This window comes from Orbicella faveolata, unplaced genomic scaffold, assembly GCF_042242905.1.
Source record: "Orbicella faveolata isolate gen_17 unplaced genomic scaffold, um_ofav_v1 contig_4, whole genome shotgun sequence".
NCBI classification, from domain to species: domain Eukaryota; kingdom Metazoa; phylum Cnidaria; class Anthozoa; order Scleractinia; family Merulinidae; genus Orbicella; species Orbicella faveolata.
Genome location: NW_028301569.1, coordinates 250,149 through 263,499, shown reverse-complemented (window position 1 = coordinate 263,499; position 13,351 = coordinate 250,149). Strand labels below are relative to the sequence as shown.

Genomic DNA, 13,351 nt, shown 5'->3' with positions numbered 1-13,351 from the left:
GCCTTGATCTGGTCCATACTTATGAAGGCTAGATTGGTGTTTTTCTCATTGACATAGGATATGACATCATTGAGAAGACGAGTGTTATCGTTAATTGTCCATCCTTTTATACGAGCAGTTTGGTCAGAGTTCACGATTAGGGGTAATACTTGTTGCAGCCTGTTCGCCAGCGCCTTTGTCAAAATTTTGTAATCAGTATTGAGTAGAGTTACTGGTCGCCAGTTCTTTAATTGTGTTCGGTCTCCTTTTTTAAACAATAAAGTAACGATTCCCCGCCGCTGTGAAACAGTAAGAAGGCCATTATCCAAAGCATAATTGTAGACACGTGTTAACTTAGCCCCGAGAATAGACTAAAAGTGTTTATAAAAGTTCGACGTCAAGCCATCGCAGCCAGGTGATTTGTTGCTTTCCATTGCCATAACAGCTTTTTTTAACTCCTCCTCTGTAATAAGATCTTCGGAGGACTCACGTGCTTCATCAGGTAATTTTGGGATAGCACAGTCTAGAAATTTGTTTCTTGCATGTGCATCACTGGGTTGGGCTGCAAAGAGTTGTTTGTAGAATTTGTGGGTTTCTTTCAACAGATCTTGTGGTTCCGAGACGACATCAAGGTTATCTTTTGTCAAAACACGAATCGTTTGTTCTGGTTTTCGGCATTTCTCAAGCGAATAGAAGTAGCGTGTGCTCCGTTCTCCTTCTTCTAAAAACTGAGCTTTCGTTCTCATTTTAGTGGCTTCTAAATCTTTCAGTTCCAACTGCTTTAATTTTTCTTTCGCAAGAAGGTAGTTCTCAATGTCCCGTGTGTTACCATTGTTGGATTTTTCCTGCAGCTTTATAAGGTTACGCTCTAGTTGAAACTTTTCATGGCGTTTCTGCTTTCCTAGTATTTTCTCGCATCGGATTGGAATGCTCTTGAAACCTTGTTTCGCCTTATCCCACCATAGTAGCGGGTCTTCAAAAACTTCGAACTTGGTTTTCCAAAAAGTCCAGAAATCGTTGATCTCGGACTCCAAGGCCGCGTTAGACAATAGGTTGTTGTTAAAGTGCCAGTACCCGGGTCCACGTTTTATCCGGTCAAAGTTTAAAGTCAGACAGACGCTGTCATGGTCAGAATGAGGAAAGGGTTTGATCGATGCGTCCATAACAAATTGATCTAAAGAGTTGCTAATTAAGAATTTGTGAATCCGTGTACGTATGTGTGTTCCATTTGTGGGATGTCGCGCAGTCCAAGTGAAGCAGCGCTTATCCTTGTTTCGATCCCTCCAAATTTCAGATATGTTAAGTCGAGTGCAAATTCCATGGAGAGTTGTGGCAGCAAAATTCCTAGCATTTGGATTTCCACCGAATTTATCCCTTGCGTCTGCGATGCAATTAAAGTCACCACCGATGATGTTGTCAAACTCCTCGGAAATAAAACCATCCAAACTAGAAAAGAAAGTTCGTCGATCGCTGTCCGTTTGAGGTGCGTATATGTTTATGATGCTCAAGGTTTGATCATCAAGTTCCAGAACAATATTTAAGATCCGACCTTCATTATCACTTCGTATATGATTCACAATACACGCAAGGCGTGAATGAATGAGGATAGCGACACCTCTCGCAGTATTTGTGCCATGATTAAAGATAACATCACCGATCCACTAGCGTTGGATTTGCATCTCCATGTCAACACTCCAATGAGTTTCTTGAAGTAGAATTATATCTAGTCTGTTTCGAAGAAAATAGGAAAAAGCCATTTTCCGTCGATCAGGGGAGCGAAGCCCCTATGAGTTAACAGTTAAAATGATTGTCATGACTAAAGAGAGGAAGATGATTATAAAGTCCCGGTCCATTGTTCGTTATAAAAAATAAGAAAGCTAACTTGCAGGCGACTTATGATCGGTAGCCGTGCCAGTCTTTTTCTCCTTTCTTCTTGCACTAGAAAGGTTTGGCCGAGGATGAATTCTCTGACGACGAACGGAGACGCTAGCCTTGCCGTCAGAATCAGTGTCAGTTGTGTGTTGTCGTTTTAATCCTTGTGCTCTTTCCTCATGCTCCATTTCCTCATCGTGATTTTCTGGAACAGATTGACTTTCATTTACTTGATTAATATATAGATTTAGGCCAGCCTAAAAGCGGAGCTCCTCAGTTATTTTTCGGAATGTTGTTACTAATGAAAATAATCCAACTTGTATGAGGTGAATTCCGAATGATTTAATAGTTTCAGCCGGAACCAGTATTACATCAGGAGATCGAGGTGTAAGATGGTGTGATTATGAAATATAGAGCCATGATTTCAAGGATTTCTTGGAAGCCACCAAAAATCTTGATCACATAACAGAACTGTCTTCTGTGCTTTTTGGTGGCATTTCTTGTTCTTTCCTACCTTATTCAGAAAGACAAGGCATTGTTATTAATCATTATATTCTTCCTTAGCTAACATGGGGACTCCCACACAAAAGAAGTTTACACATTTTTTTGTTGTGGGGACTGATTGAAATGCAGTGGTTTCAATATACTCAGTCCCTGAATCTCTACCAAATGAAATCTCACAAAAATACCAAAACAGTATACATATGCGAAAAGTTGGAAAGTTTTGTTTTCTAACTTGTCCCCAAAGATACATTTAGCCATCTTCACTATTGTATGGAGTCTCCTCCTGCTGGAAGGGTTTGCAATAAGCAAAATCACCCTCACATGAATGGTAATTACGATATTTTTTTTTTGCTGATCATGAATACTTACATAGGCTTCTAATAATAATTTTATTATTCAATGTAATTTGTTCTTTTTCTCGACTGGCATTGTGGACTACAAGAGCTGTTATTGGGTTCCATTAATTAATTTTGCTATGGTTAAATTATACCAAGAATTATCAGTAAGCTAAGAGGAAGTTATATTATGTACATGTACTTTGTCTGCACTTCACAACCAAATGCACTCCAAGGTTATCAGGCATAGGTACATTTGTCAGAAGAGCCCAGCGTATCCAAGATATGTTTTGATTGACACATCAATTAAGATAATTTACAGCAAAATGGATAAAAAATACATCAATATCCTACATGCACCAAAGCCAGACATGGGGTTATAAGGCAATCATTTAAACAACAGATTGAGATAATTTATAAATTAGAGAACACTATTTCTACAACAGAATGGAACAAATTAACCTTATCGGACATTGCGAATGGCAAGGCTGTCTGTAGAATGTCACAAATTTCTCAACCCTTTCTTTCTACAAAAATGCTAATCCTGCAACTTTGCTTAAGACCCAGTTCTCCATTTCGTGTTGGCAAAATATCAATTTATGCCATGTCCAATGCAGATTATCACAAAATTGATTTAAAAGCTCAATAAATATCATTTTAAAGCCAAAAAGCCAATTATTTAAATAAACCATGAGTAAATTATCTCTAAGAAAAACTGATTAATTTAAAAGGCACTTAAAAATAATTAGTTAATATGTGTTTCTTAATAATGTAATGCAGTGTATCTGTCACAATGTTGCAACTATGATATTACTACAAACAGGATGGGTTGCAGAACTGAACCTCCAAGTCAGTTTATTAAATGAACTTGGTGCAGAATTTATAATCCCATCAAGTTGTCTGTAAATACAGAGAAACCAAACAAAGCATTACAATCATAAGTAATGAATTACTGAACTTTTTTACATGTATGAACAGTGTATGTTCCATTAATATTGGGGATCTCTCAGAAGCTGCATCCATGATAAATTAATTTGTTCCCAGATGCATTTGTTTATAGAACTTTTCACAAATTAATATCTCTGTCATAACAGTGATCTCTGTGTTCTACAACAATTAGTACACAAGAAAAATACACTCATTAAGATATTGTTTACAATAAAAATCAGTGCCTATAAGCAATCATAAGGACCCTAAATTTATATTCCCTCAGAAATATCTCACCAGGCCATGGTTGCTTTGAAAATCTTTGATGTTTTAATACAGGCTCTCCATCTGTAAACTGTTCATATATTGACAGACAGGAACAGGCATGTAATTCCTTTCTTTGATATACAGTGTACTTCATTGTTAGTTGTTTACTGAGTGTTAGTAGTGAATCAAATGCTAGGGGTTGGTACTCCAACTTTCACTGTGGCAGGCTCTGCCCTGAAATACAAAGCAAACTTACATAACTGTTATGAACTTCACCACTTGCTTTCGAGAGCAAATGCAATTTGCTTCAAACAAGAAACTGGAACATTGAGGGTTACAACAATGTGCACAGTCCCAATCACAGGGTCATCCAGGCTGTTTGGTTGTACATATAACTGTACAACTGTATATGAGTTCAGCTTCCAGAAGAAAATCAGAGTTTGTCAGGATAAATACTGTTCTTGCTTACTCAATGAATGAATGTGCAGTTTCAGAAGATATTCACACCCAACACCCATTCATGGCCAGTCTTTAGAAATTCCTAATTAAAGTATCAGGAATCAAGAGCTCTAATAGAGAAAAAACCTCCATGTGGGGTATGAATCTTTTCTTGAAGAAAACAATGTCTGAGAAATCATTAATTACAAAATAATGTTTAAGAAACATCTTACCTTTCAGAGAATTTTTTAATCTACACTGTCTGGCCAGTTCATATATTTGACAAGTTGGCACTGGGTGTGTTTGTAAATTTGTGCACTTCAACATCACATTACTATGTAGTAGCACTGGTCAACTAAAAACAGCATAATTTGGTTAATTAATATACACTGTACATTATTAGGTTGAAATATTGGTGTAGATATTTGCACATCAACAGATACAGAAACTATTGGCTCCTGAATCATAACGAGTGAAAAATCGTGCATGAGACATTTACATGTACATGTAACAGCCCTCCACCTCAGAACCATCACAGATATGATATGATATTTTTAAACTCTCTGAAATTTCAGATTATTCAAGATTAACATATGCACATACATCATCTGGGGCAACCCTAACACACTGAATTTGGAAACCGAAATCCGGAATCCAGAATCTGGAATCCAGAATCCGGAACCAAAAACCAGAATCTGGAATCCAGATATTATGAATGACGATAGAAATAATTCACTTCAGCAATGTCTAATAACTAAATATGAGCAAAAATTATTTTGTTGTTATTTATTTTCTTGGCTTTACTTCAGCCACAGACTGTAATTGCTAAAAAATTATTGACTAGTTCTGAACAACTCTTAGCTATATATCTGGCCCGGTTGTTCAAAAGCTGCATAAAGCTATCCATTGGGTACATCACTATCCAGTCAGGATTACTGATTTTTTGGGTGGATACAGTTACTCATAGCCTGCAAGCAGGCTCTAGTATCTGTCTCTAGTGTCTGAGCAGGCTAAATAGGTGTCTAGTGTTTTTCTGCATTGGCATGTCACCAAGAGCCTTCATGCGGCTTTGCCACTCACGTCCCTAGCACAAACACGAGAGCCTGCTCATAGGCTAAGTTACCCATCTTTTGTTCAAGCTGGCCCTAGTGAGAGCCCGCTTCTTGTCTAGATCAAATTGCGCTGAGAAGACTGGTGAGCAGCACATTAACAACAAGCTATTATAGGCTATTGCAGTGAGTTTCTGGCAGACTTTTAGCATCTTTTAACAACATGTGGTCTGATCTGTTAGCAAGTGAGAAGCAGACGGAAGTAAGTGTGCAACATTTCTACAAATTGTTTTAATATGATGGCCGCCAAGAATATGAAAGGCTGATTTGTCACAGTATCAGTGTGGAAATTGTGTTAATCTGGAATTGGTCTCGTATCTGTTGGAAAAATCAAATTTTATATTTAGACCAGATGGGTTAGCCTTTGGACTTCGAAAGTGGGGGCATGACTGTCAATGTATAGGGGGCTGCCACTGACGGATATCCTGCTCTCTATGACATTTTCTATCTTGTTGAGTATCTACTAGACATAAAGGATAAATTTATACTCCTGGTAAATTGAAGATCACTTATTAAACAAAATGGCAATTACCAGCAAGCTTATTTTAGACACTCTCAAGGTGCTTGGAATAAAATTAAGATGCACTTTACTGAGATTCTCATAATCATAGTCCTCACTAAAAATAATGGTTGCACGATTTCAACAGACGGGGAATTTTTGTTTCAAAAAAGGTTAAGTTTGAGGTCCTTTTTACTTGGCAGCTTACTTTTTACAGTCAAAAAGCTAAGCAAAACAATTTTCGCGTATTTGAAGAACTTATTTTCTTTGATTTGTGGATTCTGGTTTCCGGTTTCTGGATTACGGTTTTTGGTTCCAGATTCCGGATTCCGGTTTCTGGGTTATAGGGTTGCCCCATCTTCGACAGAGTGTTTGCTTCACATTCAGTTTACACATGGCTGTTATCCAGCATAGGCAGACTTATAAGTTTTCCTTCAAAAATATATTGCAACAACTATTGCATCTTTCATTACCTACATGCATTCTTGTGATGAAATGACACAAAATCCAAGAACAAGAAGTCATAAGCATAAAACTAACTTACGTGGTAGTGCTTACAGTTCCTCTTACTGTCTGCATATGCTGTCCATAAACTGGTGCTGCCTGGACAATGTACTCATTATTTTTCTGATCACACCTTTTAAAACGTCACTGTTATATAATTTGCCCTGAAAAAGCAATACATGAAATGTTATGCCTTTGGCACTCACCAAATACCTTTACATGATGTATAATGTACACCATATCAACATTCACAAGTCTTTTTACTTTCATTGTAACTGTTTTGTGTCATTTTCCCTCACCTGAAGACAGGACTTCCACATTAGGTGATAATTTGCCTCTGGAATCTCTATGAATTCACAGGGAGTGATAACAATTAAATCGTGACTAATTTTAGCAAAGGAGGTGTTCAGATGTCAGATTTTAATGCTGAGTTTATACAGTAACTTTACATTACTCTTCGTGTGTATATATATATATATATATATATATATATATATATATATATATATATATAACCTCTCAATTATTGTACCTATAGACAGAAGGTGTGCTGGGGGAAGAAATGTTCTAAACTCTCTGAACTTTTCCCCCTTACCTGTAATAGGATGACTATTATGAACTACAGTTTGTAACCAACACCAACATCAGGTTATGTATACACATGTATGTTTTGTTGTCATCTGTAATCATAAAAAAATAAAAATTTAAAATCCTCCATAAAGTTCATACTCAATAACACTGCTACATGTAGCGCTGTTACTGGAATTCAATTTAAGTGAGACTGTTGCAACAGCTCTGTCAAAATTGTTTCTAGCAGTTACAGCAGGATAACAGAATATACATGTAGCACACAGCAAAGGCTAGAGATACACACATGTTAGTTATCAGTTAGGATTTGGTGAGCTTCTGTGCTGTAGGTATGGTGGAAAATAATAGATTATCAGAAATGAAGGTTCCTGAGACATTTTGACAGCACTGAGAGGAATTAATATATAAATTCATAAAAGGAGAAGTTCTTGCCCTGTCCAGTTCTCTGTAATAAAAATATCATTCACATACAAGTCATTTATTATATATGGTTTGTGTTTAAAGCCGATACAATGCACACTCTGATTGGCCAATTCCAGTGCATTATTTACATTTACATGGTATACCTCGGTAAAATCATAAAACATTGCATGCGACTAAAATAAAAAATATAAAAAATAAAAAATATAAAAAATAAAAAATAAAAAGAAATGCCTAATTCATAACAATTTAAAATATTCGACACTAAAATGAATGTAATTCTTTACTTGAAAATTATTCTCCCGTAATGCCCATGGGCCAATTACAGGCATGCTAAAAAGTCCTAACACAAAGTAAAAGGAAATTAAGAAAACTAGTGCTTTTTTCCGGAAAATTGTAGCGACTGAAGACAATGATGGAACACTCTGAGAGTGCATTCTATCAACCTGATGAGATAAAATTTAAGGAGAATAGAGAATTCACAAAATTATCACAAAGGAATTGGTACAGGACAGGACAAAGGAAACTGTACAGCCAGGAAGAAACTGAAACTTTCTTCAACAAGCAAAAAAGTATGCATGCACAACAAAGAAAACAGTCAGTGACATTCATTTAATAAGTTAGTTAATAAAAAATTAGTGTGAAGAAGAGGGCAGAGAGAGAGAGAGAGTGGAGATAGGAGAACGCTCTCTCCAACTAAATTGTGTACATATGTATGTAAAAGTTATTCTTATTACCGAGAAATGGTCAGGGCAAGAACTTCTATTACACTGTTCAATTTACCGAGTTAATTAGTACCATCTCACTTTTCAGGAACATTTCCATATTAAGTGTAAATACCGCGTTGGGGAATAACCTCTTATTAAGAAAATAGGGTCCATGTACCCCCAACCAAAAGCAATGGCACAAATAAAATGAAATAGCCAATCAAAATCAAAGCAGAACTTTATTTGCAGACAGGATTGCAATGCATAATCGTCTATTCGACATTTTGGACTATATAAGCATTTCACCAAACCGAACTGATTGGACAGACAACAAAATAAAACGAGGAAATCTACATTATAAACACAAGATGCATATCACTACATCTGAGCTCGAGTATCAACAGCAAATCCCTTCTCAATGAAAGGTGACCGAATAAAAGAGAGGATAAAGAAAATTCGTTTAAGCTTGCGGTGTTAAAGTTTAAAAATTATTCACGCTTAAATTTGAATATTACTGAGAGTCTGTATTTTTGCCGACGACTTAATTTAGCTTTGCAGTCATTTTATTGGCCGTAGCTTTACTAGTCTTCAACCAAATTAACCTCGGAATTCACAAAAGCATTTCGCCAAACCGAATAAATCGAACTAACAAAACGAGGCAATCTCCATACTTTGTAATCACAATATGCAAATATTCACATAGGAACAAAAGTAAATTTAGCAAATCCTGTTCGCTTCGGCCTAAAATGGTTTGTAGACCTTTCTTGGTTTTCAACAACAGAAGAAGAAATTTTAGCAGTCTACGAAGCGGCAAAGCTAACTAACTCAGAGAAAACTTCAAAACTCGCCCGGCCGTGTTTACAAGTACGGTTTTGGTTAAGCTTATTTTTAGACGTGAGGTTATAAGCTTAAGTTGACGAGGAAAATCGACAGAAAACGTAATTTGTTTACAACTTACAGCAACCTCCAAAGCGACCCACGTGTTATTGTTTAGAGACGAGCGAAATTAAGGTCATTCCTCACATTTGCATTGCGCATCCTTACTGCGCATAATTTATGGCGTCATTAGCGCGGGCTCGTGCACGCGCACATTGAAAACATGACCGATTTGCCTTGATATTGAGCTCTGTCAGTTGAAAAATGGCTCTAGCTCACCAACGAGCACGGGCACCCCAATTTTTTTTTCCAGTCATTGTAATCAACTAATCATAAGCTTTCCGTGAGAAAAGACTGATTTAATTTCTATTGCTGAAAATTGAATAAATAAGAAAAATAGCAGATACACTGTGGTCTTTTCTATTCTGCAGTCGGTAACCACCTCAAGAAATTTGGTTCAAATTTTTAATCAAGGATTTAGCTTTCCGTCTGAATCAAACTTAAAACGTTTATTTGTGTCCGACAAATTGTATTGACTGTAGTTTAATGCGTGTTCTTATGAGTCCCGGTTCACAAAGATGTTACAATTACTGGGAATGCGTTCTTATGATAAGCATTAAATAATGCCAAAATGGGGCATTTTCAATGCCTCATTGCTCCTTAATGAGCATGGGCACCCCCCTTTTTTATTTCAAAATTGAAGTTATCATATGACAAATATTCAGTGGACAAAGTTTGAACAAAAATCTATTGTCACTTTTATTTCAGAGGAATTACCTTAAAACGATGCAATTTTTAAAATCTCTTACAGCATGGCCTCAAATAAGGAAGACTTTTAATGGATTCCAATTGAAAATAAGCTCCTATCGCCGAGGCAACTTCTTAATTTTCATAGCAAACGCAACAACAAAAGTCACTTACCGCAAGTTGGTAATTCAGTTCGGCCAGTGTAAATCTTCCAGGCAGAAACTTGCACCAAAAGTTGTGAAGACTGAACTGAAGTTATATTTTCCATAGACCAACGAATCAACCACTTCTTTCCGCTACGTTTACTGTTTTGTAATTTCTCTAAGACATTCGGGTACGTTTGATATCTCTTGTTCATCACCTGACCAAATCAGGTGACTTTTGAATTTTCTTGCACGGCTGCACAGCATCACGTTCGCGCGAATTTTGAACTTGGCCATGGGGAGTTCGGCAGTCTTCTGAATCAGTGTGTCGGATACTTTCACCACCTTTCTATAGCCCTCGTTAGCTTTGGTTCACGGCATTGTTCGGTATTATTTCACTTCCTTTCTCTAGCCCTTGACTAGCTATAATTCACGGCATTGTTCAGTACTGTTTCGCCTCCTTCCCCAGCGCTGGCCCGCTCAGTCTTTTTCCCGATTTTCTTCGCTACTTCTTTGCCTGTTAATTCTTGCTTTCTGTTTATTGCTTCAGTGGAACCCTGTCTTAAAAATATTAGATCAACCTCCGCTATCGTTTTTCTTTAAAAATCCCGCCAAGAAAAATGGCATTCTCCCGCTACAAACCGAGGGTGCATGTCTCTGTCAACCTATTACCTGGAGTATGGCCGCCATCTTGCGCGACTCCGTCGTCGTCGTCGCCGTCGCCGTCGTGCGTACGCGCCCACGAGCAATACCGCTAGCCATGATAACCATGAGAAAATCAATTCATGGTTTCCTTTTCTTCCCTATATGGGTATGGGGCTCCGCTTCGGGCCGCCGGAGCTCCGCTATTATACGTAGGAGTATCCTTCTCTAAGTCTTCTTCAGACTCACTTGCCACCCCTCGCTGTGCATCTTGCTGAACAACGGCCGCGGCGCCATCTCGATCTGCGCCGGGCTCGTCTTCGTCATTCTCTTCCCTCTGATCACAACTATACGACATGTGTCCTAGCTGCTTGCACACTCTGCAGCGAATCATCGGGCACTTTTCCCTAGTATGCCCAAGTTCCTTACATTCCAGACACACAGGTTGCTGGTTATTGTGTATGATCCTGCACCACTCACCTCCGATACGCATAGAATACGGCAAAGATGGTTTGTCTAAGATCATTTTCACGAGGCGATTGCCGTTTTCCATACCGGCCAAATCGTGGTCGGCTTTATATTTGAGACGGATCACGTCGCTTTTCAGTGCACCATACTCCGTTAAGGCCAATTTTACCTCGTCGTCGTCTACGTAAGAGCGAAGACCCAAAATACTAACGTTCAAAAACTTCCCATGATGAGGAGAGCAATCAAAGTGAAACTCGTCGACGTCAAAACCGTTGCTAACAAGAAGCTCTACGTCAGCTTTCGTTTCAAGCTCCAACAGGTATATATTGTCTCCAAGATCTTGAAATACTTTCAAAGTGTCGCTTATTTCTTTTTCAATTCCAGCTTTAAGATCTCCTAGCCCAATTCTAACAGGTGAACGAAAAGTGACGCTCCTTTCTCTACGGTCCGCCATATTGGCCTCCCGAAGGCACGGAAGACAAACTCCCAAAATCAAACTATGGTTAGGCTTTTCCACAAAATAAAACCGCCAACTAATCAAACAACTTTTCCGCAAACAAATCACAATATCTAAACACTTCGATGACCAATAACAGGCAAAGATTCCACAGATTCACAGAGAGCTCGCACGAGAACAGGTACGTTCCCTGTGGTGTGGTCGTAGACGAAAGAAACAACTCAAACCTTGCTCAATTGCTTGGACTCTCTTTTAAGTCTTTTAGAAGGAAGGCCTTTAATTGCTGTTGTCATGAATTTCCAATTACGTCTCGGCTACTTAACCCAGAGATTCCAAAGCCAGCTAAGACTTCAAATCACAAAAGGGCGATTCTCCAATGGTCAGTCATCAAAGCCACATTCAAGAGATTGCCTCCAGTGTGCTGCTCAGTGTTGCAGTGCTGTAATCAAACAAGAAAATCTTCTAATATGCTGTCAACTTGCTGGAAAAATAATGAAAAAAACAACAAACATTTTGAACACAGAGGGATCAATGATATGGAGGCGTATGGAAATCTTCTCTGAAGAGTCCAGTCCCAAAATGGCTCCAAAAGTCTACAACACGGCGTATTCCCAGGTGGTCACCCAGCCAGGTACTGACGCCGCCCAACAGGACTTGACTTCGGTGATCGGACGAGAACCGCTTTTTTTTTTTCTAAAAAGGCTCAAAGAGCATTTTTATTTACAATCCTCTAGTTATTTTATCAACTTATGAAATGTCGTTGTTTTTCCAAATAGTGTAACAAAATAAATAAGACTTATAAGTGTTCCTCAAAAGTTTCCATTTAGGGTCTCGTTAATTTACATCATTTGGTAGCGCAATATTTTTATCACAATGTAAATGTTAAAGTGTCATTTTCTACTTTTGCAAAACCTTCTCCTAAAAACCAATGATACGTAAAGTAATATTGTGTGTGTCTTAACTTATATAACTTGTATTGGAAACGCAAATGCGATTTCACCATAGCTTTAAACAGCGCTTCGGGCGGATATGTCAAGTTCTTTGTTCGGTAGTTGACGGCGGATTTATAGATAGCCCAGCGGGCCAATGTTAGTGTCCAGTTAACTAAATCTAGTGATCTCGGTGTTAGAGAGTCATTGTTCGTTTTGGCTTTTCCAAATAATTTTACTTGTGTGGTGAGTGTCAGTTTTCGTTCACTGATTTTATCCACCTACGTCTGTAGCTGGTTCCAGAAATTATGGACAGTAAGGCAGTCGCGTATGGCGTGCTCCAAGGTGTCGGTAGCACCACATCGGTGACAAAACGGTGTGGCATACACCCCGATCCTGTTTAAAGACAAGGCGGTGGGGAGAACTCTGTCAGTGATCTTCCAGTTTACATCACCGTGTTTGTTGTTGATTAGCGGTGGATATAAAGCTTTCCATTGTTTAGCGTTAAAGCAGGGTTCTGGTTGAAGATTCTGCTTCCAATGGTCTACAACGGGGATAAGAGGCTTCTCGGCTTGCAGCAAATGTGTGTAAAAGTGACGCGTCCTGCACAATGAAATATCGATGGGTGTTTGTCCAGGGCTAGAGTTCACAATACCAAAACAAGGTTGCAAGGTACGCGGCGGCCAGACTGAGGCAGTACAAATCTTTTGGGACCAGTCTGGGTGAAGGGCGACAAATAGCTCTCTCAGCTCCTCTGTTGTTCTAGATAAGGTGCGCGGATTTTTGTCTGTTAGCATGTCGTTTATGGCTGACACAGGTAGGTACCCCGGGATAACTTCATAGCAGATTCTCTAATCCGGGTGATTCCAGCTGCAATCCAATCTGTAAAGATCAGGGGCTTGTCTTCAGTGGTAATTTCACGATTCAAGAACAGGGGCTC

At 38.5% G+C, this 13,351-nt stretch overlaps 1 protein-coding gene and 1 long non-coding RNA gene across 2 annotated transcripts; both read right to left on the bottom strand.

The window, feature by feature from the left end:
* Positions 1-509: 509 nt before the first annotated feature.
* On the bottom strand, positions 510-11,761 carry LOC149100812 (uncharacterized). Its single transcript, XM_089275838.1, has 2 exons — positions 10,764-11,761; positions 510-2,088 (listed from the first exon to the last, which is right to left on the bottom strand). The coding sequence occupies exons 1-2, from the start codon at positions 11,477-11,479 to the stop codon at positions 1,857-1,859; spliced, it is 948 nt and encodes a 315-aa protein (XP_089131964.1). The 5' UTR covers positions 11,480-11,761; the 3' UTR covers positions 510-1,856.
* LOC149100813 (uncharacterized) lies at positions 2,944-6,682 on the bottom strand. The gene is made up of 4 exons (XR_016203000.1): positions 6,475-6,682; positions 4,556-4,677; positions 3,915-4,118; positions 2,944-3,590 (listed from the first exon to the last, which is right to left on the bottom strand). It is a non-coding gene; the product is annotated as an uncharacterized LOC149100813 (long non-coding RNA).
* Positions 11,762-13,351: the final 1,590 nt, after the last annotated feature.

What these genes read in the sequence shown, in the direction of transcription:
- LOC149100812 (XM_089275838.1), bottom strand. Translation starts at nt 11,479, where the DNA reads ATGGCGGACCGTAGAGAAAGGAGCGTCACTTTTCGTTCACCTGTTAGA. An exon ending in AAGGATACTCCTACGTATAA is followed by an intron (nt 2,089 to 10,763) that starts TAGCGGAGCTCC and finishes AAATCTATATAT; the next exon opens with TAATCAAGTAAATGAAAGTC.